The 15,000-nt window shown below is 44.0% G+C and overlaps 1 protein-coding gene across 1 annotated transcript in view; it reads right to left on the bottom strand.

The window, feature by feature from the left end:
- sema4f (sema domain, immunoglobulin domain (Ig), transmembrane domain (TM) and short cytoplasmic domain, (semaphorin) 4F) overlaps positions 1-12,337 on the bottom strand; it is a 57,593-nt gene extending 45,256 nt beyond the window's left edge. The window contains exon 1 of the mRNA XM_042223146.1: positions 11,544-12,337. Within this exon, the coding sequence (XP_042079080.1) occupies positions 11,544-11,634 (91 nt within the window). The 5' untranslated portion in view covers positions 11,635-12,337. The remainder of the gene's footprint in view (positions 1-11,543) is intronic.
- Between the last annotated feature and the right edge of the window lie 2,663 nt (positions 12,338-15,000).

The following is a 15,000-nucleotide window of genomic DNA, read 5'->3' as shown; positions in this document are numbered from 1 at the left end:
CACTTCCTGCCAGACCTCATCATGTTCTCTTGGCTGACGGTTATTAAGTAATTTGAAATAAAACCAATGCTTCTACAAACGCTGAGCACACCCTTTTTAATCAGCGTGCTTTAGCTGGAAACTGTGCTAACCTTCTACTGAAGCGCAGCTTTGTTGCTTAGGTTTACTGTGTTTGGTGCCATCCTGATTGGGGATGTGCGTCAGACGTTGGTAGTGAATTACATGCTCAAAAGTTTACTGTTTAGAAGCGTCTCGAGCCTTGTGCATCACTGAAGACTGATAAAACTGAGGTTATTGTGCGCGGCCCTAAAACTCTTAGAAACACAGTGTTGAACCAGATGCTTACTCTGGATGGCCTAATCTAGGCCTCCAGTGAAACTGTGAGGAATCTTGGAGTTGTTACCCGCATTTTCACAGTATCTCTAAAATTAAAAACATCCTGTCTCAGAGTGAAGCTGAAAAATAAGTTAATACATTTGCTACTTCTAGGTTCAACTATTATAACTTATTATTATCAGGATGTCCAAAAAAATTCCCAGAAAAACCTTCAGTTGATCCAAAATACTGCAGCAACACTCTCCATTAGTTACACTGCAATAGACCTAGGCTGCTGGGGACTTCCCATCATGCACTGAGTGTTTATCTTCATTCACCTCTTTTCACGCTCTATGTGTTTACACGTCACTCTACAATTAATCATTAGTCTGTCCTCCGTCCCTACTCCCACACCCCAACCACTCACGGCAGATGGTGGCCCCTCCCTGGCTCTGCTGGAGGTTTCTTCATGTTAAAAGGGAGTTTTTCGTTCCCACTGTTGCCAAATGCTTGTTCATAGGGGGTCGTCTGATTGTTGGAGTTTTCTCTGTAATATCATAGCGCCTCTACCTTATAATACATACCTCCTTGAGGTGACTGTTGTTGTGATTTGGCGCTTTATAAATAACACTGAATTGAAATTGAATTGAGCAGAAATTAAATTTGTTGTTATATTACGACTGAGAGTTGCTCAAAAAGGCAAACCAGTGACAATGAGTTTTGTAGGGTCTTTTAAGAACATTCCTAACTCACAATCTCGTGTTCAGTTCACATAGGTCTTTAGCTGAGTTAGCTAATGTTAAATCTTAGTGCAAACATTATGAGTACACATGTGGATCAGTGTTTAAGGATGTCTAATGAGCTGAGTGCTGTGATCTTTAGTGTTGGGGAGTAGCAGGGCCCCTTCTGGTGGATACTTGTGAATATGAAGGCAGTAACTGTGTAAGCACTGGGCCACACACTACCTCAGTCTGCGAGACAACTAAAGCACAAGCAGCTCCTTACAATCCCCCGGTCATCTGAGAGTACACCGAGCACTCCGTTCTCAACAACTACTTCTCTTGAACGTTGTCTCCAGTCTCACCTCTTTCATACAGATCCTTTCCTTACCTCCTACTCCTCATTGTCCCTCTTTCTTAACCGCCCCTCCCCGACCCTGCTTCCTTCTTCCTCCTCCTCTACCGCCTTCCTTGTAATTACCACCTCAGATTCCAATTAAAACAAACCACAAAAAAGAGAACAGAGGAGGGAGAGCAGGGGGAGGTATATGGGACGCAGGAGGAAAAGAGGAGAGGCTGTGGTTTGGGGAGGGAGGGGGGATTTAATGAGCAGTTTGTACACACACACACATACACACAGACACATATATATATATACACACACAATGAAACTGCTAGCAAATCCTGGTGACTTTTAAGGCTTTTTAAGGGACATCAGACATACATGTTTACATAACACTCATATCAGTGTGTGCTAAAAACTTAGATGTGTGTGTGTGTGTGTGTGTGTGTGTGTGTGTGTGTGTGTGTGTGTGTGTGTGTGCTGTTAAGGAAAGCAGTGCAACACTGGGAAACATAAATGGCAGGAAACAGGCTGAAGCAAACAGAAAGGAAAACTGCCAGGAGTTCCCTTTCACACACACACACCAAAATAAAAAAAAAACAAATGAGACAGAAGGTCAATATACCAAAGAGGAAGAAGGGCTGATAAAAAGAATGAAAATCAAACTGGAGCTCAACAAATCAGAGAGAGGAAGCAAGACTACGTCGATACGTCTGTTCGAAACTGACCAACACACACACAAACACACACGCACATACATAAAATAATACCGAAGAAACTCCCCACAGCGGAAGGCACTATCAATCAATGAACACAAAGTAGCACAGCAGGGTAGCCCTTACTGTCAAGCAATCTTTGTGCGAGTAAGTGAGTGTGTGTGCGGATGAAATGGACCTCATGGTTGTGTGCCAACCAAGGCTGCCAAAAGACACACACACACACTCGCATGCATATAAACACATGCACAAAAGGAATGAGAGAGAAGAAGTGCAGAGAGGTGCTTTAATTTGCTAGTCTGCCAAAGGGAGCCCAAGCCTAACTCACAGAAAGGAAATAGATATCTCGGTTTATTACACACACACACACACACACACACACACACACACACACACACACACACACACACACACACACACACACACACACACACACACACACAGATACACACACACGCACAGATACACACAGCAGCCTGAGACAGCCTTATCGCTTTTTATTTAGAACGCCTGTTACTCAGCTTCTCTTTGAAGGCTACGAGTGTGTGTGTGCCAGACGGGAGTCGCTGCTCTGACTTTATGACTTGGTGTGTTACCTTGATCATAGCAGGAGCAGTAACCTTCTCCGCATGACCCGCCAAACGCCCCGTGGTGTGTGTGAGTGAGAGAGAGAGACCAAAGAGTGTTTTTCCTAATCTTCACTGAACTGTAAATTACGTGTAAAATACCATCCATGCTTAGGATCTGAGAACTGGTAGCAATGAAGTGTCTCGAGTTCAACCTGTTGGTCCGGTTCTTCTTCCTGAGCCCAATAGACTGTGTGTATTTGTTTACTCTTCTCACGTGGCAACTATAAAGCTTGTTCACACAGATTGTGATTATAATTTGGAACTTTAGAGAATATTTGAGTCACATTTCTGACATTTCTTAGCAGGGGAATGGAAGCCTGCTCTGCTGTTAAGCTCTGCGCTGTGCTGTTTGGAATATAAAAGGAATATAAAACAATTAAGCACATGATGAACATTGTAAATATTTGTAAAGCAATCCTCTGGAAAACAGGAGCAGCAGGTTAGATACTAAACTAGTACGCACTGTCAGACCTTTATCACTGAGTATGTAGCTTGGCTTCCCAGTAGACCTAAACTGCCCTTTAACCCTAGAACACTATCGCTATAAATAGTAACACGATCACTAATGCCGGGTGATTTTTACCCGATATAATATAACCAATGAAAAGTAATCAAATATATCAAAATATGACAACACATGACAAATTAGAGTGGTCTTCTTTTACTTTCAACTGTGCCATGTCTAACAAAATGAAAAATAAAACTCCTAAAACAAAATAATGACTCTGGAAAGCTGGTCTTTGGTCCACCCATTCCTGGGACATTTGAGACTTCCCTGGTGATGGCACAGGCTCCTCGACACGCAAACAGCTGCAGGAGTGAGAAATCATGTAAATGTATTTTCTCGGGTGTAAATCACCCAGCGATAGTGTTCTAGGGTTAAGACATGAATTTACAGACCAATTTCTGGTACCTGCAGATCCGACTTAAACTGGGTTCACACTACTGCACGAGGCTCGCACAATCACATAACTTCTGCTGCGAGACTAATATCATGCTGCTGCATCACCGTGTTTGCATGGGAGATGGATTTGGGAGATGTCTGTTACTGAAAAGCAAAAGATTACTGAGCTGAGGTGTTCCACTTCCTTAATGTTGTATTCACTATCAACAACCTGCGTTTGCATTTGCAAAGTGGTGTGAGAAAGAAGCCCACACAAGCAGCCTGGACTGACCAATCGCAACTGGACTGTAACTGTGAACTCTGTTCCCTGTTCATGTTTATCATCTCATTTATAACAATAGTAAATCAATAGGTGTGAAAAAAGTAAGGGAAAGTCTGAAAGGGTCTACCCATATAGGCCTGTATATTTCCCTCTGCAGTGTCTCCCACACATAGACATTGCATGGGTGGGCCACCAGTGTGTACTAACTGTGTTAAGAACAGAGAGAAATTCATGTTCAGCATTTTATTTTTTGTGTTAGTCTGAGAGAACAAAGTCATCCTGCGATCGAATTACACATGCACAATCCTCTCACTCTTATTTTGACAGCCCTTCCCAGCTCATGTTTAGCCAGGATCCGATCCCATCTTTTCCGTCTTGGACAGCAGCTGGCGATGTTAGACTTTCTGCTCTGGAGATCCACTGCAAACTGGAGGGTTGATCTAACCAGAACCTGCAGCAGGTGGAGAGCTGGTTCATTGGTGTCGTTTTTCACCAGAGCAGAACAAGCACTAACATCACCAGAGTCTGTCCCAGATTGTTGGAGTTGGAGTTCATCCGCAGGGTGAGAGACTCACTCGCTAATTTATTAATTTTTCAGAGGAGTAACTTATTAATGATAAAAGCTTGTCTGCCCACACAGACATAAAGCCCCATTAACAAATTAATATTCTACTTAATAATCTGAGGGATGTCACTTTGTGCCATAACTACTTAATTGTTTTTAAATCTGACAGAATACAAGCAGAAGCATCGGTGCCAGGAGAAAGCAGTATTTACTAAACATTTCTTCTGTGCTCAAACTCAGCAGTCCACACACGATGGCTTTTTCCAGCTTCCAGCTGTCACCGAGAGTAAAAAATGCCAACAGGCACAAAAGTGGAAAAAGCTGACTGTTCACTGCAGCGCTGATGTGGGGAGTTTAACATGTCCACCTTTTAGCCCAACTTCTGACAAACACTATGAGAAGAACATGGTGTTCATGTGGCGTTTTATTTGATTTTGGCTTTGCAAACAAAGTCGCAGGTGGCATGCGGGCATCGAAAGCCCCGAAACAAACCTGGCGAGATGACGCGAGCGTGCATGTGTGAGTATGGGAAGCAGGAAAAGGCTCAAGGAAGTGAAGTATTGTGCTCATGAGAGGAAAGAAAGAGAGAGATGTGTCTGTGTGCCTTTCCTTCCTCATCCTAATAAACTCCCACCTTTTGCCTTAGTGCTGACACAGAACAACACAGCAAACACACAAACACACACACACACACAGACACAATAAGGCCATTTGACTTCAGCACATAAGAAGCTTATCCAATCACTCATTCAATCATGAATCAATTACCAAAAAGTGTGTGAGAGGCAAATAAATGGAGCGTGCCTTCACATTCCATCCACTAATGGAAGCACGCACTGACCTGAAACACCCCGAAACAGAGAAAGACGAGCCGGCGGACTGACGGATCAGTTGACCGATGACTTTTGTTGGTTCAGGACTTCCAATCAGTTTGAGTAAACAGCCGCCAAATCTCTGAGGATCCTCTCATTACGACTGCAGCAGAGCGCGTGTGGTCGCAGAGATGCTAACAGGTTAAGTGGATGCAGTGTCTGAACCTGAGCAAGGTCACCCTGCACGACCTCTGACCTTGCCTCAAATCCTGTGACACCCGTTATGTCCTCGCTGTCTGGTTGGTTTGTCCCGAATCAGACAGATCAATTACTCTGTCTTTGCTTCATTTCATCAATATCTATTAGTTTCTGTCTCTTTTCCACGAGCTACTCAGACCCACTTTAAATGTTCTGACCTCTTTCCACCTTCACCTCCTCTTTGTTTTTCATGCTCTTCAGCCCTTATTTTTTCCTCGGTTCATTACACGAAAATCCAACTGTCCTTTCTCGCTCCCTTTTACTTCACCTTGAGTCGGTGGCCAAAACAATCCCTTCTGATTTGTACCACTGATGATAGTCAGCAATGTTCACAGACAGGAAACACAAAGCATGACAGGGTCACCTAGATTTGATGAAAATGTTTTAAAGGCTTCTTTTAACTAGATTTTACAAAAGAACAAGCGATAGAAATTTTTAAATCTACGGCTTAACTGTACCCTCTCAGTTTAAACGCTGAAAACTGTTCGCAGTGCATTATAATTGGTTTCGGATTGCTTTCTATCAGATGGGATTTTCACGCAACAGAGGGCTAGAGAGGCAGGAGATGAGGAAGGAAAGCGGGTGTGAATCCCAATGAGTTGATGATATATGCTTGAGCTGTATGCGGCCGTCACTTCTTCTAAAGCCCTGCGAAGGTAATACACGCTAATGCTCTCTCTGCTAAACCCGCCACGACTTTAACTCCAGAATATTCAACAGCTTAAAAAAAAGACAGAAAGAAAAGAAAGCAGGCTTTTACATTATGACACAGCACTTTTCGCAGGATTTCCATTAGCGAGGGAGTGAGAAGAATGCAGAAGGTAGGAATGAAGGAATGAAAGATGGAGAACTCCACCGATCCGCCTATGCAGTAACCTACAGGTGACGGGTAGTTTAACCTGGTAATGGCGATCAAACTGAGTGGGGACAGCTATACTGAAAAAAGGGGGTGCAGAATTAGGGCAGTGAAAAGAATTCCAATCATTAAATCCTCTTGGTAATCCTACAAATCTGCTTGTGTCAACTATGCATGTGTGTGTGAAAGAGAGACAGTGGGTGTGTGCGTGGCTTCTGACATCTGACTTGGTTTGACCTTTGCTCTGACAGAGTCCAGTCAAGGCGCGACTGTGTGGGCTGACCATTGACGAACAAGTGCGTGAGCGCAGCTAACGTAATTCTCAGAATTGAAATGTCTGGGCTTTATAGAGGACGCTTTATAAGTCAGAGCGTATGAGACGCTAATGAACTTTAGTGACGACAGCAAGAAGTAGTGAGAGAGTATTTGCTGTAGGTGGCTAACAGTCAATGAGAATTTATCCATCTTCTCCTCCCTTCTTTGACTCCCTTTCTTCCCTTCATGTGTAGCAAATTTTGGTTTCATTTCAACTGATTTGCCATTTTTTGGACAAATATTTTAAACTAACTTTATAGAAAAATCCATGTAGGTGTGCGAGTCAGCTAGCTTTAGCTTAGCTTAAGGCTTAGCTTTAGCGTTAGCTTAAGGTCTTTTGAGAATTTAGAAGATAACAGGAAAAAGAAAAGTGACTGGAAGAAACAAATTATGGGGAAATGGGGAGAAAAAGCAGTCCGTTCTAACTCCTGAAGCTTGATATAATGAAGATTTGTCAAGTCCCGTGGCATTCCTGAGGGACGCGAAAGGTGACCGTCCGTGCTCTTATGCTACGCGCCGGGTTATAGATGAAATCCAGTAGAATGACGCTCCTGCGGTAATACACATTCTAGCTGTGTATTCCAGCCCTAACCCTAACCTTATCCCTAACCTTAAGCGGCACTTTAATGACGCTAAATCGCTTTGGAAAACACTAAGTAAAACGTTACGTTACTCGTAACCTAGGGACGTGTTGGGTGCCCGGAAGCGTAATATATCGACGATTTGTCACCTGGCATAAAATGCTACGCTTTGGGAGTGCGAACGTGTTGAAAAAAGAGAAGATCTTAAGATTTGAATATCAAATTGCTACATAAAACGAAAAAAGAAATCAGCTTTGCGTCAGGAGGAGGTGTTTCTGATGAAGCCAACGAGAGACTGGAAGGCAGACTTTAAAATGCAACAGCTTTCCCCTCCTCTGCACTCAAGCTATAGCCGAGGCGAGAGCTTATCAGACCAAACTGAGAGAAGCGCTAAAAGCATTTCTGATGCCATTCTCCACTCCCATGGTACCACTCAACTGCATCAGGCCCCATCAGCTTCACTACCACGAAGGAGAGGGATGAAGGGCAGACAATGAATGAGGGAGAAACAGACAATGGGATACGGGAATGAGAAAGAAGACATTCTCTTGTCTTTGCAAAACCACGTCACATTCCCCAGTGGGAGACTAACAATGCATCCTCAACACAAACACATAATCTACTGTAGTCCACATGTACCCTCACAGGCAAAGCCTGCTTCAGTTAGTTTAGTAGTTCCTCTCTTCCTGGCCTAATCCCCAGGCATGTTTCTAACATGGATATACCGCAGTAACAAGAATTTTGAGCCTACCAAGCCCTCCAAGTGAGAAATTTTAGAATCATTTTCCTGGTAACAGTGTGAGTCATACGAATGCACAATGGCCACATCAAGTCAGATGAAATGAGTTTCAACACATGTTCTGTTTTAAATTATTAACATACACAGAAGGTAAAATACAACATGGAGCTTGGCAATTAACTGCATTTTTAAAATTCTGGCTTACAACTATAATCAAAACAAGTTATTCAGGATATAAATATTATACCTTTTGAATTTTGGTACAAAGCGCACTGCTTTCCTTTGCTTTCCTTCACAGCACTGCATTTTTCCCCTTTCTCAAATCCAAACTCTTTCACGGTTTAGTTCAACTGGAGCAAAGACAATGAAAGGAGAGCCTTTAATCAACAAGATCCATCGAAAAGCTGACCTTCTGCCAACAGGTCCACAGACCACACCAGTTTTTAATGACCACACACTCATCCATCTCCCAACCAAAAACACACTTAATATTAAATGATGGTACCAACCATGTTTTCCACATACAAGTCAGCGCCAGCCAAGGAACAACAACAAAAGAACTACAATCGAGTAGTAAATCTTTGCTCACTAAAGGCAAGTGAAGTGAAAAGTGTTTGAAAAGAGATTGTGTTAAGCTGCTGTTTACAATAAACAAAGAAAAAGTATAGTTTTTGGGAGGCAAGCAGGTGGTACAGTAGGTGGACGCCGGGTGGCCTTGTTAGCAACATAACGCTTATATACCTGCATAGTATCCGACTAACCGAGCTCATCAAATTAGACCAAACTCTTCTAGCCCACTATGTAAACGGACCCTGATCCACACAGTCACCAAACCACTGGGAGAGAGACCTTCCCATGTGTGCCGACACCCTAATGAGATTCATGTGAGGAGCATTAAAAGTGCTGCTAGACCAGTGCAACTGGAGCTGGCAGAGGGGGAGCGCACACAACGGATATGCACATAAACACAATGGAAAGGTGGGTGTAGAGAAAAAAAATCGAAATCTGTTCGTGAAAGTGAAAATGATGACCACCTACACGGCCTTGTTTGTGATTTCTTTCAATTAAAATCCGACATTCTCCCAGTGACTTCATTATTTAGCGTGTAATTTCAGCCGAGCAGTTTTATGACTTTTCCCTCAACAGTTACCCAGAGAACTGCTACCGTCCCACATCAGTCTAATTAACCACAGCACCAGCTGATAAACACATCCAACAAGCGCCATAAAAACAGATTCATCATAACTACAACGAGGAAGGCAGAAAAGAACATTTTTCACAAGACAGTTGGATAATGTGAGGCATGACTGTCTGCCTGTCTGTTCGCATAAAGTGCAGTCTTGAAATACTGGAACGTCTGACCTTCTGATGGCGCCATATGAAAAGTCACCACGACTCCAAAATCACTGAGATTCATTCTCTGCTGGCTTTGAATGATAGTCAGTATCTGCAGTCTATTAGCAGAATAGCATCTGACATGAGGATGCCATGCTAAAATGTTACTGTACGTGCAACTCTAGCTCAAGACAAAGCACACATCACCTGAAAAGTTGCTCCTTAACAACAGCACTGTCTTACATAAGAGTCCCCCATTGTCATCATAACACACATCCAAACAGTGAAGCATGCACAGAGACACACACCCAGAGGGCAGGAACTACTTCAGCTCTCTGAACGAAAACACTGTTGTTGTTTTTAATGAAGACATAAGCCCTGCGTGTTTGCACTTGGCATCTCGTCTCCAAAGCTTCTGATCTGCCCAAAAAACAGAAGAGACACTGGAGTTATTGATGCACTTCTTAAACTACAACTGCTTTATTGTGAAAACCAGACGCATTGCTCTGTGGGGCAACATATCGGCTTGTTTCCCACTCTTCCCCACTCTCTATCAGAGCTATGCATTGGCAACTGGATTTGTTGTGAGGCCACAGGCCACAGTTGCATAATAATACAGAGCCAGGGAGCTAAGTTACAGGCACTCCATTCATTCCGCCAAAGGAACCCGGATCGACAGCAAAGACGTGTCAAGAGGACGGATTTAGATGCGGGCTGATCACACCTGGAAAAACAAAGGGTTAAAGCACAATAAGCGCTGCAGCACAGTGCAGCACAGGGCTAAAGCCCATTAACACAGTCAGGTGACTGAAGTGCAGGCAGCTAATGGTCAATGGGCAGAGTGACGCAACCTCTAAATCTTTTCCTCCTCGCTGCATCTGCGCGTAAACACCATCATGTGCTACATAGAGTACGAAAGGAGCTTAAGCAAGCATAAAATATTGAAAAGGGGAGTGGAGGAAGATAGCAAAGGCACTTATTACCTGTAAACAAAGAGAAAACATTCAACAGGGACAAAGATATAAAAGATATAAGCACACACACACATGCACCAATCCGGCCTCCGGAGGGACACAGTATGGCTCTTTGTGACTTCTTATTTTGTTGTGATGGATGTCTCCTCTCATTTTTTTTTATTCTTTTTTTTTTTTTCATTTAAACTGTCAGTTGCTTTTTAGAGAACAGAAAGGCTGGCAAGTCTGTGCTCCTGACCCTGACGGTCACAGCACAAAGAGGGAGCTTGTTAGAGAGCCCGGGCTTGTCTTGTGTTCACTCTGACTTATAGCTATACAAAATCTGTCTGGCTCTTTTATCCTCGCATTATTGCTCTCGCAATTCAAATATTTCCAACTATACAGAGTTGAAAAGAAAGAAAAAAAATGCCACTACTTTACAGTATTTTTTTAAACTACACTTGTGCAGCAGGGTAATATCCCAGATCATCCAACTGAGTTTGCCCGTCTTCATCCTCTCTGCTGAAGCGGCCCCCCCAGCGAAGATGCTGAATCACTAACAGCTCACAGAGCCGCTGATTCTGACCTCTGGCTTCTCCAGAGGAGGGCGAACGAAAAAGACAAATTCCCTACAAGCAGCAATCCCTCCAGCAGAAAGCTCATTTGACTGAACTGTCCCTTTAAATTTCAAAGCCGATACGTGTCTGGATCAACCAGCACACAGCCTGGCGTTTCTGCCCAGTCCGTGCACTTGTTGTTGGCTGCGAGCAGAACAAGTCTGGCACCTGCCTGCTTCCCCAGTATCACCATTTATCAAGCAACAATAAAGGCAGAAGGCAGAGCTTTGGCATCGCTCTGTGTGCGTAAAACAAAAGAAAAAAACAACAACAGCGCAGAGAAGAAGTTAACACAAAAGACACCTGAACTTGTGGTAAAGGCTGATTTGCTTTTAAAATGCCAAATCGCTAATCGTTTGTGGAGCACTGTTTCAGCTCTATACGGGCACGCAAACTCCTCTAAAGTTGCATGTGCTGCCAGAGCCTCAGGTGTGCTTGTTTTGATATCTGTTATCATGATCGTCAGTAAAGATGCTGTGCACCGTTTTTACTCGCACACTGACACATTTATAGTGTGAAAAAAGCCGTGCCTTAATGCCCGCTTTAGCTTTGACTGTCAGTAGTGAGCTCCAACCTTGGTGCCCAGACTTTTTTTGCTTTCCTCCACCTTGCAGTTGAACTCACCTCTACGAGCGCTCAGAGTCGCAGCCGATGATCCGGCGGAGAGAAAGACGAGCAACGCGAGAAGGCTTAATATCGCACCGCTGAGAGTCATCTTGATTCAGTTCCTGTCCAGCACCAAGGAGGTTGGAGGTCTGTCCAGTCCGATTTCACCACCAGGACTCCCGGACTCGTGGGTTCAGCTGCGGTGCATCTTGATCTTGATCCTGGATTTGTCTGAGTCCAGTTCAGTGGGGGGGGGAACTAGAGATAAAAAACAAGTTCAGGTGATTGTTTGGAAATGAAATAAAGGCGTCCTGTTCTTTTATTCTGCTACAGGTTTCTGGTTTCCCGTCGTCCACAAAGCGCAAAGTGTTCGCCCGCTCACCGAAAATAAAGAGGGCTTTTTATTACGCACTAAATGAAAGCGACATGAAGGGAAACAGCGGATAAACTGTTGTAGTACTATCTGTGGTGTACCCCAGTCACAAAGTGCGCACCAAAGTAATCCAAAGTACCGTCGAATAACGTCCAATGGTTATAATAAGCCGTAGAATCGCTCTCCTCTCCGCTCCGTGTGCCCTGGTGTCGCCGATCCTGTCCCGCGGCTACAAACAAAAATCCGCCCGTTTTCTGTTTAACATTATCTCAGTAAATTCATCAGAGGAGGAGAAAAACATATTCGATCTGTATATTTAAAATAAATGAAAAGCGCGCCGTACTGCTGGAGCTCGAGCGCAGGAAAGAGGATCACCGGGATACGGAGAATTGTGACGGGCTGAGGATGCACTGCTCTGAAGCGCTGAGCGCGCACGGCCCCGCCCTCCGAGCAGGCTCAGAGCGAGTGCCTTACAGGTAAAGGTGGTGATGTCACAGCACACAGGTGCGCGTACGTAGCCCTGCTTTTCGCAGTAGAGTCACAGCTCGAGCGTGTCAACTTTATCTACTGACCGAACATGTTTTGTGTGTTTTATAAGGAGTCATTTCGCGCGTGGGAATGGACCCATCGTTGGGTCAGGGAGTAATTACGGTGTTTTCGCCACATTATTATCCTATTATAGAAATGCTGCTTTGTCACTCGGTGAGATGTGTTTTTTAAGACCTTGAAACGTGTCATTACAATAGTCACAGAATCCCAGGAGGATTCCTGCAACACAAAAGTGAAATGAGATCAACCTGTATCATCTGAAAACAGGCTGTAGAGCCTGGGTTAGTGGCCGGGTTATTCAAGCCTTTTACGAGGCTGGAGGAACACGTAGGCTGAGCAAACAATACTACTGCGGTAGTTTGTGTAAACTAATGTGTCACCTAAGATTTCACTACACTGAATTACCTGGAATTACCCAACTATGCGTAATAAAAGCGTGGGCTGTGGTCTTGGAAACCATTTTTAGTGGTTTTTGAATAAAAAGTACAGGCTAATGTTACAAATGCATAAGTTTTATATTTATATTATTTAATACAATATTTTAACATTATAAACACTTAGCATTCCACCGGTTTCCTCCCACTTCTGCTTTTTTTTTTTTTTTTTTTTAGCTCTGGACTCCTTAATCCGCCTGTCAGTCATCCTGACATCATGTTGGGAGGGGCGGGGCTTGGAGTAAAGATGATTAAATAGCAGATGTGAGGTTAATGGTCTGCAAGCTTTTTAAACACCCTAATAATAGGTTGTTTTTACGCCAGGCGTGATAGTTAACTGATAGTTAATCTGCAGCCCGTCAGCTCACTCAGCGCTGACATTTCAATATACATTCATTTTTTCCTTTGTGTGCAGCAGCCATGTGCGCTCGCTTTCCCGCTTCCTCTTCGGGGTTTCTTCTCCCAGCACGGCTAGCAAGGGATGCTGGCTGACCGATTTCACGGGGCCAGAGTGCAGACATGTACCCCGGTTTTAGGATAAAGGGAGGGGGTCATGCAGGAACCCGGATTAAAGGATTTGATAGACGAAGAGGGGGAAGGAGGGGGAGGACTGGGGTCAGAGGTGAGGCAGCTGATGTTCAAAAAAGTCAAATGGAACTAAGGAGTGAGCGGCGCCGTCTCTAATCGAGCTTGATTAAGCCCACACTGTGCGTGTCCCATCTTTAAGCGGCCAATGAATTTCGAATGACTAAACATTGGACAGCATCACAATGGATGTCTTCATCGGAGACTGTTGCAGTGACCATTGGAGGTGAAGGCATTATTTTTTTTACAAAGGCCCACCCTTGACTTTTGGGGTGGTCGGCATATTTATCAATGTCATTTTGGGGGTTCAGATCCACGTCTAGTGTCAGTCACTGTTTAGACTGAATGCAGTCCAGCTGGTGGTGAGATTGTTGCCTTTGTCCTTACTCAAATGTCCCAGAGATTAGCTGCTGCCCCCTTCTGGACAGGTGAGGCAAATGCAAAAACAAAATACAGTACTGATTACCCAGAGCCTTGTATATGGATTGGACTGAACGAAATAGAGCAGAGATTTAAGAAAAAATAACGTTTTACTGAGAATCAGCTAACAGAATGGGGTGAGACACAAAGACAGAGCAAGATTGCACAGACACTGTGAGCTTGATTGAGTCCTTCATATCACTCAGCACGCACTGGTTCAAACAGAACCACAACATTTGCATAAACCGGGCGTACAGATTGGCATAAATTAAGCACAGGCACCAACCAGAGAGGAGTATGACCCTTAAAGGGATTGCCATGGCTGCTTATCTGTCGCCACGCATTAATAGTCAGGTCCTGATGTAAGGACACTGCAATCCGTGACCCTGCACTCCTTTGGCTAATGTGTGTGTCGCTGTGCATGACTGTTTATGCATTGTCACTTGTCTGTTAATGTGCATTCCCAGTGTGCATGCTTCTCCTGCATGTGTGCCAGCCAAAACTAGACACTGCCTTATGAAGGCCAAAGGTTGTCACTGGTCTGCAGGAGTGTGTGTGTGTGTGTGTGTGACTAATAGTGGAAGCTGGAGGGACTGTTATGGGGAAGAGGATGACAGAAAAGAAAATCAGACAGAGGAAAGATAGAGAGAGACACACAAGCCATCTCCTCCAGCAAATGTAATTACATGGCTGGGAATCAGGGAGCTGATTCTTGGTCAGCTTTAGGCTGGGCGTACACACACATGATGTTGACCTTGTCCTCGTCCCTTTACATCATGGCAGACAGAGAAGCAGTGACTTGGTTAAAACGAAAAAGAAAAAAATATCTTTGTTTGAAATCCATGCACTAAATCTCGCAAAACTGTGGCCAATCTAATTGCTGTGTAAGTAATGCGTGCACTCAAGGATATTAATTCTGTTCCAGTTAAAATTCACTAACAGCATGTGTGTGTGTGTGTGTGTGTGTGTGTGTGTGTGTGTGTGTGTGTGTGCTGGCATGTATGAAGGTGAGTATGTGTGTGAGACAGAAAGAGTGGTCATCACTCTGAAAAATTATATTTAGACATAATCCGATGTGGTCACATGCATAGAAACAGTCGTTTAGTTAACGGCT

The sequence above is a fragment of the Haplochromis burtoni genome, unplaced genomic scaffold, assembly GCF_018398535.1.
Source record: "Haplochromis burtoni strain Fernald_Lab_line unplaced genomic scaffold, NCSU_Asbu1 Contig_102, whole genome shotgun sequence".
Lineage (NCBI taxonomy): Eukaryota > Metazoa > Chordata > Actinopteri > Cichliformes > Cichlidae > Haplochromis > Haplochromis burtoni.
Note: the sequence above shows the minus strand (reverse complement) of the source record. Positions and strands in the feature narration are given on the sequence as shown.